Genomic DNA, 17,271 nt, shown 5'->3' on the forward strand with positions numbered 1-17,271 from the left:
GATTGGCGTCCTCTCTACCTATAGGGAGCCCCAGGGGCGGTGAGAACCGGCCCCGGATGTGGGCGCGGCCCCGAGTTAATAGTGAGGGATCCTCTACCGCGGCCGTTTGGCGAGCGGAACTGGGATCTTTTTCGTGATTATCATGTGACGGGTTCTGGATTTAATGGGGGGAAAAGGGTGGACTAGGCCAAGGATCCAAACTGGCGAATTCCCTGATCTTCCCGTCCCTCTTCGGTCTCCGGCTAGCGGCGCAGCCAGGTGAGTCTGGGGCTCCGACGCGCTGGCGTCCGGCACGGGCCTCCAGATGCCTGGGTGGGCTGTGCCTCCGTCCCCTTCCCCCACCGTCACCCCCTCCCACTCCCAACCCCCAACACAGAAACTTGCTTGGCACCAGGCTCCTGTCTTGCAAGAACCGCATTCAACTCTGTAATGTACTTGGGCCACCGCGCAAAATGGTGGGTGGAGGGGGAGAGTCTGGATGGGGCCCCACGGGCTGTGACACCCCCCCGCCCTTGGAAGACGGAGGACAAGGGTAATTTAGGGGCGTCCTGCAGTTCTAGGGACAGGAGGCGCGAAGAGCAGATGAGTTGGCCAGCAGAGCGCTGCTCCTCTGAAGGATGGTTAAGCTGGCCAAGGCTGCAGCAGCAAGGCCTTCCGAAAGCGACTCGTTCTTTGAAGAGTTCTGTGCTGTGGGCTCGTTGAGCGCAGCTGCCTTTGGCAGGAGGCAGCGTCACCTGGAAGAGCCATGGCAGTGGCGAGAGCAGGGAAACGGGGGTGGTGTGGGAAGCGCCATGGACAACACATGAGACCGCACACAACTGACCCCGAGACACGGGAGCTGTGGGCAGGGCCCTTTATTTTTCCATGGGGGGGGGGGCAACACAAAGTTTTAACCATAGATAAGGAAGCATATGAACGAATACTTACCTCTCCTCAGCGTACCAGAAATCACTGCCTCAAATGGTAAATATTTAAGTTGAGCAAATTTTTGTTTTGGAATACGCAAACCCCTCCCTTTGAGGAGAAAGAAGAGTAACAGGAAACAAATACGACTGCCTAAATCAATGATTTTTTAATAAATTAGTAATAAGATTGGGGTCGTATGTAATCATTGTAGCTCAGCAAACATTTAAGTATCAGCAGAGTGCTTCCCGGCCGAGGGCATTTTAGTACAAGTACGTACAGAACTTTGTTGCCTCCCACATTGTAAAACTTGCAGCCACAAGACTTTGCATCCTTTCCACCTTCCGTCCTAAAGTACCTGTATTGAGTGCCGGTTCCCTTCTTATGACTAGTTGCCTCTCAGTCCTATATGGGGGGAAAAAAAAAAATGAAGCTTGACTCATCCAATGGCGGAAAGACGAGTTACATATAAGCAACTGTATTATGGACTTTTGAAGGTTCACAAAAGGGCCAGATAGACTCGAGATCGGGATTGAGCAAATTTAATACACCCCATCCATAGTTATCAATCAATACATAGCCCTCCACCTTTTCATCCAAGCTCCGCCCCACGTCCCACTGTGACATCCTTTGGCCAGGAAAGGAGACCAGCACAGAAGAGAAAAAGCATCTGCTTTTCATACTGCAGAATGAAGCACCTGCCAGCTACATAAACAAGTTGAGTGCAAGCAGATGGGTATGGGGGGGAAGGGGAATTAGGTGACTCATGGTACTATTGAGGTAAAACAGGCACTGTTGAAAGTAGTAGAGATATAACTGAAAACATCCAAGTTCTAAAATATAATTTACTAAACACACTAGTCTAGGGCATTTGATTCATCTTCTAGCCAGTTTCTTCACCTTTTCCTTGTTTGTTTTTCTGCATTTTTACTCTTACCACCCATGCTGTTGTTACCATCACAACCACCATCTGATCTTTTCCTCTTTCCATCAGGTATCTATCCTCTCTCATCTATCACTCCCCTGTGGGTTATATCCCTGAGTTCATACTCATACTTAGTTTTCTCCTTTACTGAAAATTTCTTCTTGAATCTCAGTCTCATTATATGTCTTACCTTTCATCTTCTCCAAATGTTTCAAGGGGAACTAAATGTTGTCAGCTAGTATTATCTTCTGTTGACTCCTCATCCACTGCATGTAATCTGTCTTCTGACTTCCCATTCTACTTACCTTTTTTCCAAATGGTCACAAGACTGATATAAAAAACTCAAATAGTATAGCGCATACTGTAAACCAATGGTTCTCAACCTGTGGGTAGTGACCCTTTCACAGGGGTCGCATAAGACCATCGGAAAACACATATATAATTACATATTGTTTTTGTGATTAATCACTATGTTTTAATTATGTTCAATTTGTAACAATGAAATTGGGGGTCACCACAACATGAGGAACTGTATTAAAGGGTCGCGGCATTAGGAAGGTTGAGAACCACTGCATGTGAATATTAAATAAATACTTAGATCTAAGTATTATAGATTAATGGCCTCCCAATCAAAATTCCAAGCTTTTAAGAATTAGTGAAGCCGAAACCGGTTTGGCTCAGTGGATAGAGCGTCGGCCTGCGGACTGAAAGGTCCCAGGTTCGATTCCGGTCAAGGGCATGTACCTGGGTTGCGGGCATATCTCCAGTAGGAGATGTGCAGGAGGCAGCTGATCGATGTTTCTCTCTCATCGATGTTTCTAACTCTCTATCTCTCTCCCTTCCTCTCTGTAAAAAATCAATAAAATATATTTAAAAAAAAAAAAAGAATTAGCGAAAAAATGAAAGGACTAAAAATGGTAGAAAATATTCTGGAAAAGAAAACAGTGAGTAGGTACTAGGCCTTCCAGATATTAGAATGTATCCTAGAACATATCCACTAACAGTCATAGTACTAGTGCAAAACAAATATAGAACAGTAAGACAGAATAGGGATGTAAGAAACAGCCCCATCTGTTGAATAATTTAGCATCTAATAATTACAAAATGTCAAATTTTAAGTGATTGAAAAGTAATGAAAAAAGTATCTATATCCCAAAGCAAAAAAAAAAGAATTATAAGAAAGAAGTAGACTAAAATAGGTATTTATAAGAATTTAAATGAGAACGTTTAACTTAAAAATATAAGACCTATCGATTAGACTGTGAAAATAGTTTTATCTATGTGTTCTATATTATTTAGTCCAATGACCTATTTATAATCTTATACTTAATGTCTTAATTTTTATTAACCATTCCCTCCTTAGTCCTCTCTTAGCTTAATATCATCTCCTTTTTTTTCACTGCTTTGATTTTGGATGCTTTTTCTTAGTACTCCTTGAAATTGAATGAAAATCTGTAGGTGTGCCAACGTTAAGGACAAGTTAAGAACATCCCTAAGGTATAGGAATCATGTCATGAGTGCCTGGACTTGAGTGATAGCAATGAAAAGCAACAGACTGTTCTTGAGACATTGAATAGCTTATATGCAGGGGGTATACTAAATATTTTATTGTATTTTCTCATGGGGTAAAAGGAATAATGGATGTAATGCTGTCAAAGATAGCTACAAATTTTATAGATTTTGAAAGGAAGAATGATAGAATGTTTTCAAAATTAGGAAATCTGAGTGGGAAAGATCCAGCTTTGTTCACCAGAAAGAAGTGATTTTTTTTTTTTTTCTGGTATCAAAACCATCTTGACTTTCTTCCCTTCTCTTAGGGTATATTTCCCATTTTTCGACGCTGCAACCGCCTCTTTAAAGTGTTTAAATGAGAATGTCCTTGGCCCAGAGAGTACTGCTCACCTGGCTTTTCACATTACTCTTCTTGATCATGTTGGTGTTGAAACTGGATGAGAAGGCACCTTGGAACTGGTTCCTCATATTTATTCCAGTCTGGATATTTGATACTATTCTTCTGGTTATGCTTATTGTGAAAATGGCTGGACGATGTAAGTCGGGCTTTGACCCTCGACACGGATCACACAATATTAAAAAAAAAACCTGGTACCTCATTGCAATGTTACTTAAATTAGCCTTCTGCCTTGCACTCTGTGCTAAACTGGAACAGTTCACTACCATGAACCTCTCCTATGTCTTCATTCCTCTGTGGACCTTACTGGCTGGGGCTTTAATAGAGCTTGGCTATAACGTCTTTTTTGTGAGAGACTGACTTCTGAGGACATTGTCTTACTGCTGTTCAACAAGCTGTCATTAAAGTGTTCTGAATCTTTGCAAGCTTGAAGAATACCAGAAAACTGAAGAAAATACCAAATGTAGTTTTATACTGCTTCCATAAAATAGTCTTGGTGAATCATGGACTTCCAGTCAATCCAAAGCTTAATTATTCAATATTTGAGTTGTTAATATCTTTATTATCCCTATTTAAATAAAGTTTGTTTTGGACCTTATATTTCTACTTGACGTTTAAATCTGTTGCAGGGATGGATCAATATTCAAAGTAAGTAAATACATGCCTTCTAACCTACATATTTGGGGAGAAGTTTAATATATCATGGCCCCATTACAATCAATGTAATGGTCATTTGTGCCTCTAAAAAATAATGAAGGGAAAAAAATTAGTTACTGATATAATTAGAGGGTGCTACTTCATGTTTACATTAGAAAGAATCTGAGAGTTTGACTGATTTTTGTCTAGGCAAAGTACTTTGTTACTTCTACCTTCTGTTTAGGACAGAAGCAGAAACTTGCCAGACAGGAGGATTTTGTAGTTCAGTAAAAACTATGCATGCATGTATTATCTAAATGTAATCTCTCACAGGGCAAAGGAAAGAAGGGACAGCCCACATGCAAACAGTCCAATTTTTCTGTAAAGGGTTATATATTAAATACTTGTAAGCTTTCCGTTGCAACTACTCAATTTAGGTTTTATGTCAAGAAAGCAACCATAAACCATGGCTAAAAATTTCATATAATTTCTTGCCGGAACCGGTTTGGCTCAGTGGATGGAGCGTCGGCCTGCGGACTGAAAGGCCCTGGGTTCGATTCCGGTCAAGGGCATGTACCTGGGTTGCGGGCACATCCCCAGTGGGAGATGTGCAGGAGGCAGCTGATCGATGTTTCTCTCTCATCGATGTTTCTAACTCTATCTCTCTCCCTTCCTCTCTGTAAAAAATCAATAAAATATATTTTTAAAAAAATTTCATATAATTTCCACATTTGACAAATTATTCTTTTGATTTTTGTCTCAACCATTTAAAACTCACAGTCCATAGAAAAGAAAAAGATGGCCCATGGGCATTATTTGCTGACCTCTGAACTAGGTCATAAAACAAGAGTAGAAGATCTATATAAGATAGCTGAAAGGAAAGGTATAACAGATCTCTGAGGAAGTTGGTGTAAAAGCAACATCATAAGTGTTTTCTTTAATTTGGTACACTGCCACATTAAATACACAACTTGAAGCAGTGTGTGCCTTTCCAGTTCTGACACCAATTCAAATCTGTGTTTCCCCCCCACACACACCACCAAGGAACTAATTCTGACACTACCTGGAGATGGCATCACATTTACAGATTAAGGGTTCAGTCCCAGAAGACTAATTCCTCAAACTTAAGAGGCCAGCCCTGGCCCATGTGGCTCAGTTGGTTGGAGCATTCTGTCCTACACCAAAAGGGTGGATTCCCAGTCAGCGCACATACCCAGGTTGTGGGTTCAATCCCTAGTCAGGATGCATGCAGGAGACAATGTTTCTATCTCTTGATGTTTCTCTCCCTCTCCCCGACCGCCCCCCCCACCCCCCCACACACTCTAGAATCAGTAGAACAAAACCAAAAATAACCAGAAGCCAATCCAACATCCTGGTTGCGCTTCTGACAGGCTATGCTAGTAATTGGAGGTGCCCATGACCCCTTCCTCAAGTTAAATTAATTTGCTTATGCAGTTCACAAAACTAAGAGGAACATTTTATTAACTAGATTACCAGTTTATTATAAAAGGTTATAGCTCAGGAACAGCCACATGGAAGAGATGCATGGGGCAAAGTATAGGGAAGGGGCACAGAGCTTGCCTGCTATCTAGGTGACCACTCTTCATCTGTTCACCAACTTGAAAGCTCTCTAAACCTGGTCCTTTTGGGATTTTATAGAGGCTTGATAACATAGTCATTAGTTAAATCATTGGCCATTGGTTACTGAACCCAATCTCCAACCCCTCTACCCTGGAGGTGAAGGGAGTACTGAAAAGTTACAACCCTTTAATCACAGGGTTGGTTCCCCTGGCAACCAGCCCCCATCCTTAGGTTACCTAGGAGTTATCCAAGTCACCTCATTTACTCCAAAGACATTTTTATCACACTTATCACTCAGGAAATTCCAAGTGCATTAAATTCCTGTGCCAGGAATGGAAATGAAGACCAGATATATTTTTTAAATGTTTTTTATTGATTTTTTAGAGAGAGAGGAAGGGAGAGGGATAGAAGCATTGATGAGAAACACCATCAATTGACTGCATCTTGCACGCCCCCTACTGGGGATTCAGCCCTGACGAGGAATCGAACCTTGATGTCTTGATTCCTGGATGGACGACACTCAGCCACTGACTGAGCCACACTGGCTGGACCAGCTATATTTCTTATTAGAGATCACAGGTTCACAGCCTTAGTAATTAAGTACTGAAAAACAAAAAAGATAGAAATTGCCCGACCGGTGTTGCTCAGTGGTTGAGTATCAACCCAGGAGGTCACAGTTGGATACCTGGTCAGGGCACATGTCCAGTTTTCTGGCTCAGTCCCAGTGGGGAGTGAGCAGGAGGCAGCCGATCAATGGATTCTCTCATCACTGATGTTTCTCATTCTCCCTCTCCTTTCGTCTCTGAAATCAATAACAATATATATATATATATATATATATATATATATATATATACACATACATACATACATATATTTTAAATTATGCTCACAGATGGAAAAAGCAAAACCAATGAAATAATACATAAAAACAATTAGTATTGCAGAAAAATTCCTTCATACATTTGTTTTTAGTTATAGCATACCTCCTATATAACAGATGTTTATTAACAGTGCTTATAAAAATAACATTCTGCCCTAGCTGGTTTGGCTCAGCAGATTGAGTGTTGGCCTGCAGACTGAAGGGTCCCAGGTTCGATTTCGGTCAAGGGCATGTACCTGGGTTGCGGGCACATCCCCAGTAGGGGGCGTGCAAGAGGCAGCTGAATCGATGTTTCTCTCATGGATGTTTCTAACTCTCTATCCCTCTCCCTCTCCCTTCCTCTCTGTAAAAAATCAATAAAATATATTTTTTAAAAAAATAACATTCTGCCTTAAGAAACTTGAAAAATGAAAGGTTCTTAGTGAAGCCATTATTTAGCAGGTCAGCATGGACCAGAAATAATTTAATCTGTTTGGGCAAAAAAATTGTCCAAAATTCTAAGTAAAAGCAACTTGTAAACAAATAACTTGTTATAAGTCTTGAAACTATGAAAACTAGAAAACATCAAATGGAGAGATAAACAGGTATTTAGTAAATAGAGATCTAAAGCTTCCTATAGTTTTAAGTTATTAATCTTACAAATCAAGGTCATTTCAGTATCATATTACAAAACAAGACACAAATTACCAAAGGAGTTTCCTGCCTTGGCTGGTGTGGCTCATTAGTTGGTTGGTCGTCCCATACACCAAAAGATAGCAGGTTCAGTTCCTGGTCAGGGAACATACCCAGGTTGCAGTCGGGGTGCGTGCAGAAGGCAACAGATCAATGTTTCTCTCTCCCTCCCTTCCTCTCTCTAAAGAACAAAAAACAAAAAAAAGAAAACACTCTTCTTCAAAGTATTACTGTTATTTCTGTAATTCATGACATAGACAGTAAAGGTACACAGCAATTACAGAATATTAGAACCAAGAAGAAAAAAACTCATTATAATTATGAAAAAACTAAAGGTAAATGAAATCAGCCCATGGTCCTTGATAAAGGGAGACATTTAACTCCAAATGCTGTTTCCACAAATAGGTTTCAAATGCTAAAGACAACACTTGATTGAAAACTTTTATGAAAGGTACCTACCTACTAGTAACCCAGTTTTACTCTCATTTTGCTTGTTCTGTATTCAAATCAGCTAAATCATACTGGTCATCTTATACCACAAAGCAAATTATCACTATCATCCACTACAAACAAATTTGTAATTCACTTATACCAGGAAAAGGCAGTCTGTGACAAGGCATGATTTTGTATTTCCAGCTCAGGGCAAATAATGAAGTAGGAAGAAGTTTGTTTTTGATGTATACCTACCTCCACCATACCCTTGATGAAACTTTCTCTTCCCAGATGCCCAAAATTTGAGAGAACAAATTTGTTATTTCCAGGATCATTTGTAGTGTTTATGTTATGCCGAGCAATGGGCTAAGTAAGCATTTGGCATGTTCTGTCATTGAATTTTCACCACCTATTAACAGAATAAGTATTACCCCCACTTTACATGCAGACTAAGTGAAGTAATTCCTCAACAGTATACAAGTGTATCATTGCCCTTAAATGACCCACAGCTGTACTGCTACAAATGTCCTCAGCATAATATCCCAGTAAAACGGTTTTACAGAAGGTTGCTTGTGAAAATGTGCCACCTTTATGTCCTTGTCCCACTCCTGCAACAGGATACTGTAAACTAAAACAACTACTGCATGTTATCTTGCTTCAATATTTTCAACTTCTGTTCACTTATATCAGTATGATGAACCACAAAAGCTTATTCAGAATACCTGTTAACCAGATAGCCAGATTTTATTTTGCCAAGTAAAACTCAGGAATAGTTAAATTCTGCTTCAGGTTATGAAATATTAAGGTGCTTCTTACATATTTCCCATTTAATCACTTTAGATATAATTAAATTTAAACCTTAATTTGTAATAATTTTCTGTGTTATCTCTGGTTGAAGGAAATAAGAGTTGGGTAAATTTTATTCGTTTAATTATCAATACAATTATTTACTATCTCCACACTGCCCAACAGGACTAGATAGCAAGTAGCTATCTTCTTAAACTTTTCCTATAAGTACGCAGTAAGTACAAAATAGAAATTTAGTTTCTTTTAGTATCTGCTGATCTAATTTTCTCCACTTTTCCTTCTGTTGCAATTCTAGAACTACATTATGAATTAATGTCAGAGGTAGACTTTTTAAATTATAGAAACCTACATAATTTGTTTTTCTCACGCCCAATAAAATTAGGGTTTAACTTCTGTTTCTTGAAATATTTATTAAACATCAAGTGTACTTACTATATATTATGTGTTGGAAATACAAAGGGATGTAAAGAAAATTCGTAAATCTAGCTCATGGTTTAGCTAGAGCCCAACATGTACATAACTAATACATATATTAAATGATGTGAATAGAGGCACAAGAAGCAGAGGAAAGAATCAGTTCAATACCAGTTGTGGGGTAGGGTCAGTTGAAGATGAGGTCAGTAAAAAACACACAGATATCTAACTGGAATTTTTTAAAAAAGAGATTTCCCTATGTTGTATTTCAGGCAGAGATTTCCCCCAGCAAAGACAAGTAATTTCAAAAGTACACAAAGGGAAGTACTGCCATCTGTTAAAGCTGAAAATTAGGCACATTAAGTGTAAGAGATTGTAGTAGATGAGGCTGGAAAGGAAGGGCCATATCATGAAGGCTCCTCAGTGCTATGCTGCGCATCTGGCCTTTATTCTTCAGGGAAGGACCTACCGCGTATTTCTAAGCAGAAGTGTAATAATCGTATCTTAGGAAGTTTAATCTAGTGGTAACATAAAGAATGGATTGAGGCTGTCACCGGTTTGGCTCAGTGGATAGCGCGTTAGCCTGCAGACTGAAGGGTCCCATGCTCAATTCCGGTCAAGGGCATATGCCTTGGTTGTGGGCACATCTCCAATAGGGGGTGTGCAGGAGGCAGCTGATCGATGTTTCTCTCTCATCGATGTTTCTAACTCTCCCTCTCCCTTCCTCTCTGTAAAAAAATCAATAAAAATTTTTTTTTAAAAAAATGGATTGAGGTTACAGATGGTTACTAGACCAGTTTGTAAAGTATAGAAATGATAAATCAATGTTTTACATCCGAAATTAATATATATCAACTATAATTTTGTTTAATATATATCAACTATAATTTTGTTGGGGATAGGGGCTGAAGACTGCAAGCAGCATTTTAGGCGACCTTAAAAGTCCAGGTGAGATGAACATCTACAATTATTCTGAATATCTATAATAAGAATAGACCAATTATAAACATTCCTGGAGTCAACTCAAGAAAATCTCATAATGCATTGTACAGAGGAAATGCTAGAGAAATCAGATTACTATGAGATGACTGTGTTCTCCATATTAGGAGAAAAAAAGAACAGCTAATGCTTGGGGGCAAGAGAGGCGTTTGGATTTGATTACAAGGTATATTAGAACTTAAGTGAGAACCAATGCTAAGTAAAGTCATGAAGACGGTTCAAGGACCCAGTGTATAGACCTAAGAGAAATAATCATGGAGACTAGGTTAAATATTGGAGAGGCTAAAGAAGCCATCCAAAGAAACAGAACAAAACAAAACAGACGGGTCATACAGAGTTTTAAGGAGTAAATGACTAATAAGTGCCACAGGATTAAACAGAATTTAGAAATTCAGCCACTACCCTAGCTGACAAGCTCAGTGGTTAGAGCATCGGCCTGCATACTGGATGGTCTCAGGTTCGATTCCCAGTCAAGGGCACCTACCTGGGTTGCAAGTTTGATAACCACTCTGGATCAGGCTGCGTGTGGGAGGCAACCAATCAATGTTTCTCACATCCATGTTTCTCTCTTTTTATCCCCATTCACTATTTATTCCCCCTCCCTTCCACTCTCTAAATCAATGGGAAAAATATCTTCACTCTCCTCAGGTGAGGATTAAAAAAGAAAAATGCAGCTACTGCATTTGGCAAATGATGTCCTTTGAGAGAACCATTTCAGCTGAGTGATTAAATTTGAGGATTACAATTGTAGTGATATGAGAAAGAAGTAAAGGCAGACATATTTTTAAAAACTATCAATCAGGAATAGAGATGGAACAGGAGCATAAACAGAAGCCAAATACAAGAGGTGTTTTTTTATTGATTTTAGAGAGAGAGAGAAACATCAATGTAAGAAACATCCATCAGCATGACACCCCCAACTGGAGGTCAAGCCTGCAATCAGGGCATGTGCTCTGATCCAGAATGGAACCAGCAACCTCTTGGTGCATGGGATTACACTCAACCAACTGTGCCACACCTGTCAGGGTGAGAAGTTGTTTTTTTAAAGATGACAGACCTGAGACTTTTCATATAAAAATTTCAAATAAAAACTTGAGGGGCAGCCCTAACCCATTTGGCTCAATGGATAGAGCACTGACCTATGGACCGAAGGGTCCTGGGTTCAATTCCTGTCAAGGGCCCATACCTCCCTCAGTTACAGGTTCTTCCCTGGCCTTGGCCTTGGCCCTGGTCAGGGCGCATGCAGGAGGCAACCAATCAATGTGTTTCTTTCATATCGGTATTTCTGTCTTTCCCTCTCTCTCCCACTCTTTCTGAAAAATCAATGGAAAAATATACTTGGGTGAGGATTAAAAAATTAAATAAACAAACAAACAAACAAACAAACAAACAAATAAATAAAAGCAAGCTTGAGGGGCAGATAAAACTACCCAAATAAAATTATAAATATTGTATTACTCAAAATATTTGCAACTATACTGATTTGACTGGAGTCTGCATACTTAGTAGTCTTCAATAGTATAACAACAGTGAACTTGATAGAAAAGTGTAAAGACATTTTAAAAACATGGATGCATAAATCCTAAATTCAAAAAAGTATTGAATGTCTCATTTTAGTGCAGTTCTTGGAAAGCAAGATAATAGCAGTAAAATATACAACTAATACATTTTATGTATTTACTTATTTTAATCCTCACCCGAGGATATTTTTTCCATTGATTTTTTAGAGAGTGAAAGGGTGTGAGTAAAGGGAGAGAGAAATATCGGAATGTGAGAGATACATCAATTAGTTGCCTCCCACACCAGCCCCAACCAGGGCCAGGGAATGAACCCACAGCTAAGCATATGTCCTTGCCCAGTAATCAAACCTTCAACCCTTGAGTCAGTGGGCCAACACTCTAACCACTGAGCAACTGGCCCGGGGCTAGTACATTTTATTTTTAATTTCTAGTTAACATAAATTCTGTTTCCCCACATTTTGTTCTCAGCTCATTCACATTCCCTGATTGGCTCTGAAGTCCTGGAAAGGAAGATTAACTGAAATGCAAAATGTTTTCCTCTCCTTACCCTGCCCTCCCAATATATTGTATATGATATATAATGTCTATAAACTTAGAAAGGAAAGGTATCTCTGCTTTTCAGCTCCTTGTACTTGACATTCTAAAACGGGTGGAGAACCTTTTTTCTGCCAAGGGCCATTTGGGTATTTATATCATTCTCGGGCCATACAAAATAACTTAAAAAATTAGCTGCTATATTTGGTCAAACATTTAATTAACTCCTAATGCCTTACGAGGGCCAGACCAAATGATTTCGAGGGCCTTATACAGCCCAAGGGCTGGATGTTCCCCACCCCTGTTCTAAAAAGTGATCATTTCCATCTGTAGTAGGCAGGTTAGAGGAAGAACTGAACAGAACAGAGATGAAGGAATTTATACCTCTCCTGAGTTGTCCTCTTAACTATCTATATCAGAGTTATACTGTCTCTGCAAAATACATCAAATATAACTCTTCCATGAAACAGACAACACATTCTAAAACCAGTAAAATTTTGTTTATATATCAAAGCAGTTATATCAGGTGGAAGAAAGATTAAGAACTGTTCTACCACTTTGAAGACATAAAATTCTTCATGTCACTTATCAGCTTAAAAGTATTTAGAAAACAATTCGACTTTTGTCCTCCCCTCCTGAGATTGAAATGGTCATGTCTAAAGGGAAAGGAGGCAATTTACCATGCCATCCCAGCACCCATACCTAAGTAGTTTAGAGAATTTGTTTAAGTTAATCTTCAATATTTTCTTTTGGCATAAATTAATTTATGGTAACCAGTTAAGAGGGGAAAAAAAACTTTCATATTGGAATCACTTTCTAGACCTTATGGCTTCTGTTGAAGAAAGAGAAACAAGAACTTTTAGACGACGAGATGAAAATAAAAATCGAATGTAAAAAAAAATAATTACAAAAACAAAGGTAAAAAGATTATGGTTATCAATTTTAATATTTATTGAAAGGTGGAAGACAAGGAAAATCCTCTCAAACTCCAAAAACAAATCTTGCACCTTTGCTAAGTGTAAAATGAATGTTGAGATACTTGCTTTACATGACAATGAACTTGTCAAAAAAAAACGCCAAAAAAACCCAAACTGAATGCAATTTAGCAAAATAGTGCTAACCTGTTATTTACAAAAGTGATCTCACCTGCCATGTGTGTTTGAGAAAAAAAACTGTTACACTCGGGAACACTAATGAAATACTTTGAAGACTTAACCCAATAAATCTTTCCTACCTTCCAAGACCCACCACCCAAAGTTATAGAGTGTACTGAAAATGAATATATGTGGAAGCAAACATAAGTATTTCCAATAATCTTACACACATGCACACACACACATAGATGTGCGACATTAACCTAAGCTTTATTGAAGGTCAACAGCCTTAGTGACAAGAAAGATAATGAATATGGCTTTTGTAAAGTTTTCAACTAATTATCATAAATGCTTAATTCTTTTGCTAGCTAGCCAGCTAACCTGAGTATTGAATATGTATTACTTAGATAGTTAAAAGGGTATAAACAAAAGTAATTTTTAAAAAAGTACTGTCATAGATACCACTGAGGTACTTTAGTTTTTTTCTAACGGTCTATGTATCAATTTAATAATTTACATAACTATTCTATATAGTATAAGATCATATAGAAGCTGTATCTTAAATGTGTTATTGTGCTGGTCCAAGACATTTGAAATAACAGCAAAAAACCTGTGTTCTGATAAAGAACTGGAATGTACTGACTAGGAGACCATCGATACGCTGCAATATTGAAATAGAAATTGTGTGTAACAATAGTAGTCAAAAAATTCTCAGATTGCATCTGAAGAGGATTTTAAAACCATAATCCATACAAGGAACTTTAAGCATTATTCAATGTAACAAGGCTATATCTTGAAATCTGAATTTGAAATTGATTTATATTTCACGTCCACAGAGATGTATGTATTTTACAAAACAAATTTTCAAAAGATAGAGAAGTTTGACTTTAGGCTATATAGGAAACAAAAGGAAACCACTGTTTTGTTAGATACATCTTTAAATTTAAATTAAAAGTTTCATTTCATTCCGGCCAGTGTGGGTCAGTGGTTGAGTGTTGACCTATGAACCAGGAGGTCTTGGTTCGATTCCCAGGCAGGGTACATGCCCAGGTTGTTGGCTAGATCCCCAATAGGAGGCATGTAGGAGTCAGCCAATCAGTAATTCTCTCTCATCATTGATATTTCTATCTGCCTAACCCTTCATCTCTGAAAGCAATAAAAGTATATTTTAAAAAAATAAATGTTTAATTAAGGCTCGTATATTTTGGAGAGATACCCAAGATATTTTATTACAGTATGATCTTATCTATCTATGTGTATGCTACTGGAAAATTGGAACTAAAATCCTGTTAAATATATTACCCTTCAATTAAAACCAGAAAACCAGAAAAATATCCCCTATTTCTTAATACTGGTTTGTTACGAACTTTTCTCTCCTGAAATGGTAGGTGCAAATACATAAATTTAGCTTTAAGAGGAGATTAAAGTGAGGGATAGGATAAGACAGTATATATAAAAGAAAGTCCTTATTTACATTATCATGATTTATATCTTCTTTATTCCATGAAGATTCCTATGTTGTAAATATATTGATTTCCCACAAACCATTGAGATTTTCAACAATACTTGCCTACTCTTTTCAACTAGGGGCCAGAAATGATATAATTGCTATAGTTTATATTTTTCTGATGAAATGCCTCTTTCTAAATGGCTTCTTCCTAACCAGAAAAATAAGCAGTTTTATGGGTATCACAAATGAAGCGGGGGCGGAAAACACTGAAATGAGAATAGCAACTCTAGCCCAATGGCAGCACAAAGAACCCCAGTTGAAAGTCAACAACCAAAGTATAAGCCCAGAAAAATAACAAAGACAAAATAGATTTGTAATAAGCAGAGTTGCTGAAATCCATCACTGAAGACAATTATTTTAATAATCTTTAGCTAGGCACTGGCAATCCTGTTTCCTACCCCAATTTTGCTTTCTAGAGCTTCTTTTGAAAAACAAATTCAGTTGACCCTTGAACAAGAGTTTGAACTGCGTGGATCCACTTAAACACAGAATTTTTTCAATTGACCTGTGCAATTCCAACCTATGTTATTCAAGAGTCAGCTATACTCTGTTATTTACCTTGCTAGGGTAGGCAGAGGGATCCTTAGAAAGAAGAGAGAACACTTTTTGTTAGCTACATCTCTGTATGAATCGTGTCCTTATTTTAAGATTTTATATTTGCCATATTTTCTACCTGCTTTGCAAGAAAAATGTAAAAGGATTTTAACTGCCACAATTAAACTTTCTGTAAATATGTTTTACTCAACTACTGTGAGGTATAGCAAAGGTGCCTATTAATAAGAAAGTCATCTCAACTTATCATTCCATACACTACAAATAAAATTTATGTTAGGGCTATGTAATCTGGCCACAAAACTTCATTAATTAGAAGGGTTAGATATCACTAACAGACTTGTTTTGCCCAACTTTACAAAATTATTTCTGTTACCTAAACTGCTTTCTTAATGTTGAATATAAATATTTTAAAATGAATTCCTGGGAGTAGGGCTACAAAGTTTCACACATTCATCTTATTCAGCAATTTAAGAAGTTATGTAAAATGATATATATATATTCCCATACATACACACACATAAATATGCTTTCATAACTGAATCTTGGTTTTAAAAATGCTTACACAATGTGGGGAATTTAAATATTCACTAGATTTGAATATGTACATTTGCTCTCCTTTACCATTCTAAATGGATACACCGACACATGATAGATTAAATAAATGATTTAACTGAATTATCAGTTTGTCTTTTGCACACCCGACAGAAAACATATTTATTATGAACCTTTATTAAGTGGCTCACATTTCAATATAAATCACACTAAAAAAAAATTTAAAGCTATTTACACTACAGTGCTGACACATTTAAAATGAAAAAAAAAAAATTGGTATAAATAAGCTCTATGGAAAAGCCTTAAATTGTTGAAAAAGAATTCTGGCTCATATTACTATATATATATATCTATATATATATATACACACACATATATATAGATATATATATATATATATGTCAGCTCTATTCTAAAATCTACAACTCCAACACAAATGACTTTTTAAAGACTCCATTTGTTTAAACCTGCAATGTTTACAGTGCATCTGGCCCTAAGTGCTTTGATACTTCACAGTTATGGACAGGCACTGAGGAATGTTACAAAGCTACATAAACTATATTTCGTAACAGACTTGAGAGCAAGTCCTTGGCTTGCTTTCATAATTCATGAATCTTTATTACATTATTAAGTTGTTTTTTTAAAAAAGATTTTAAATGGTATGTACATATTTAGCACAAAATGTCATCATCTTTTCTATTTTGATGTGAATGTACTGAACTATGTTGCCTTGTATGAACTAGACTTAAGAGACTTTCAGGGCACAATTCCTCCTTTAAGTCTTTGTTGCTATTTTCAAATGTGGAGTCCACTTCAATCTTAAATTCTGTAAATTGAACATGATCCAATTTTGCTTTAACATTCTTGCCATCCATATTATTCGGTGTTCTAGTCTCTTCAGAAACATAAACATTCACAGATTCTTCATTGATTCTTACAGATGCAACAGGTTCCTGTTTAATCTGCTGTACTTCATATTTAGAATGAAGTGTATCTGAAAAAATAGACTCCAAAGAGGTTTTGCTTACAGCACAAATCCTATTGTCACTGTGAGGTCCAAGAACTGATGATATAGAATCTGGTGATGTGCCCATTTCATGAGTATCTGTATTCTGAGCAGTGTCCTCCTCTGAGTGATATAATTTGAGCCGAACGTGCCATGCTAAACTACACACAGCTGAAACTGTCTTGAACTGATGAACAACATTCCTTGGAATAAAATAAATGTCATTATCATACAGTTGAATCCTGGCATATCGAATGCCTTCTCTCCTCAGTTGATTAAGTTTTGCATCATCAACCCACTGGACACACTAAAAAAAGAAACAAGGAATAGCAGTAAGTC

General features: G+C 37.6%; 2 protein-coding genes across 3 annotated transcripts in view; one reads left to right on the forward strand and one right to left on the reverse strand.

Moving 5' to 3' along the window:
• Positions 1-94: 94 nt before the first annotated feature.
• Positions 95-4,335, forward strand: TMEM60 (transmembrane protein 60). Its single transcript, XM_059712748.1, has 2 exons — positions 95-258; positions 3,646-4,335. Exon 2 carries the CDS (start codon positions 3,696-3,698, stop codon positions 4,095-4,097), a length of 402 nt encoding a protein of 133 aa, XP_059568731.1. The 5' UTR covers positions 95-258; positions 3,646-3,695; the 3' UTR covers positions 4,098-4,335.
• An 8,807-nt stretch (positions 4,336-13,142) lies between these two features.
• The window catches only part of RSBN1L (round spermatid basic protein 1 like), a 62,220-nt gene continuing 58,091 nt past the window's right edge, over positions 13,143-17,271 (reverse strand). For both annotated transcript variants that reach the window (XM_059712722.1, XM_059712723.1), the window contains one exon: positions 13,143-17,239. In XM_059712722.1, the coding sequence (XP_059568705.1) occupies positions 16,598-17,239 (642 nt within the window). In that variant the 3' untranslated portion in view covers positions 13,143-16,597. The remainder of the gene's footprint in view (positions 17,240-17,271) is intronic.

This window comes from Myotis daubentonii, chromosome 10, assembly GCF_963259705.1.
Source record: "Myotis daubentonii chromosome 10, mMyoDau2.1, whole genome shotgun sequence".
NCBI lineage: Eukaryota > Metazoa > Chordata > Mammalia > Chiroptera > Vespertilionidae > Myotis > Myotis daubentonii.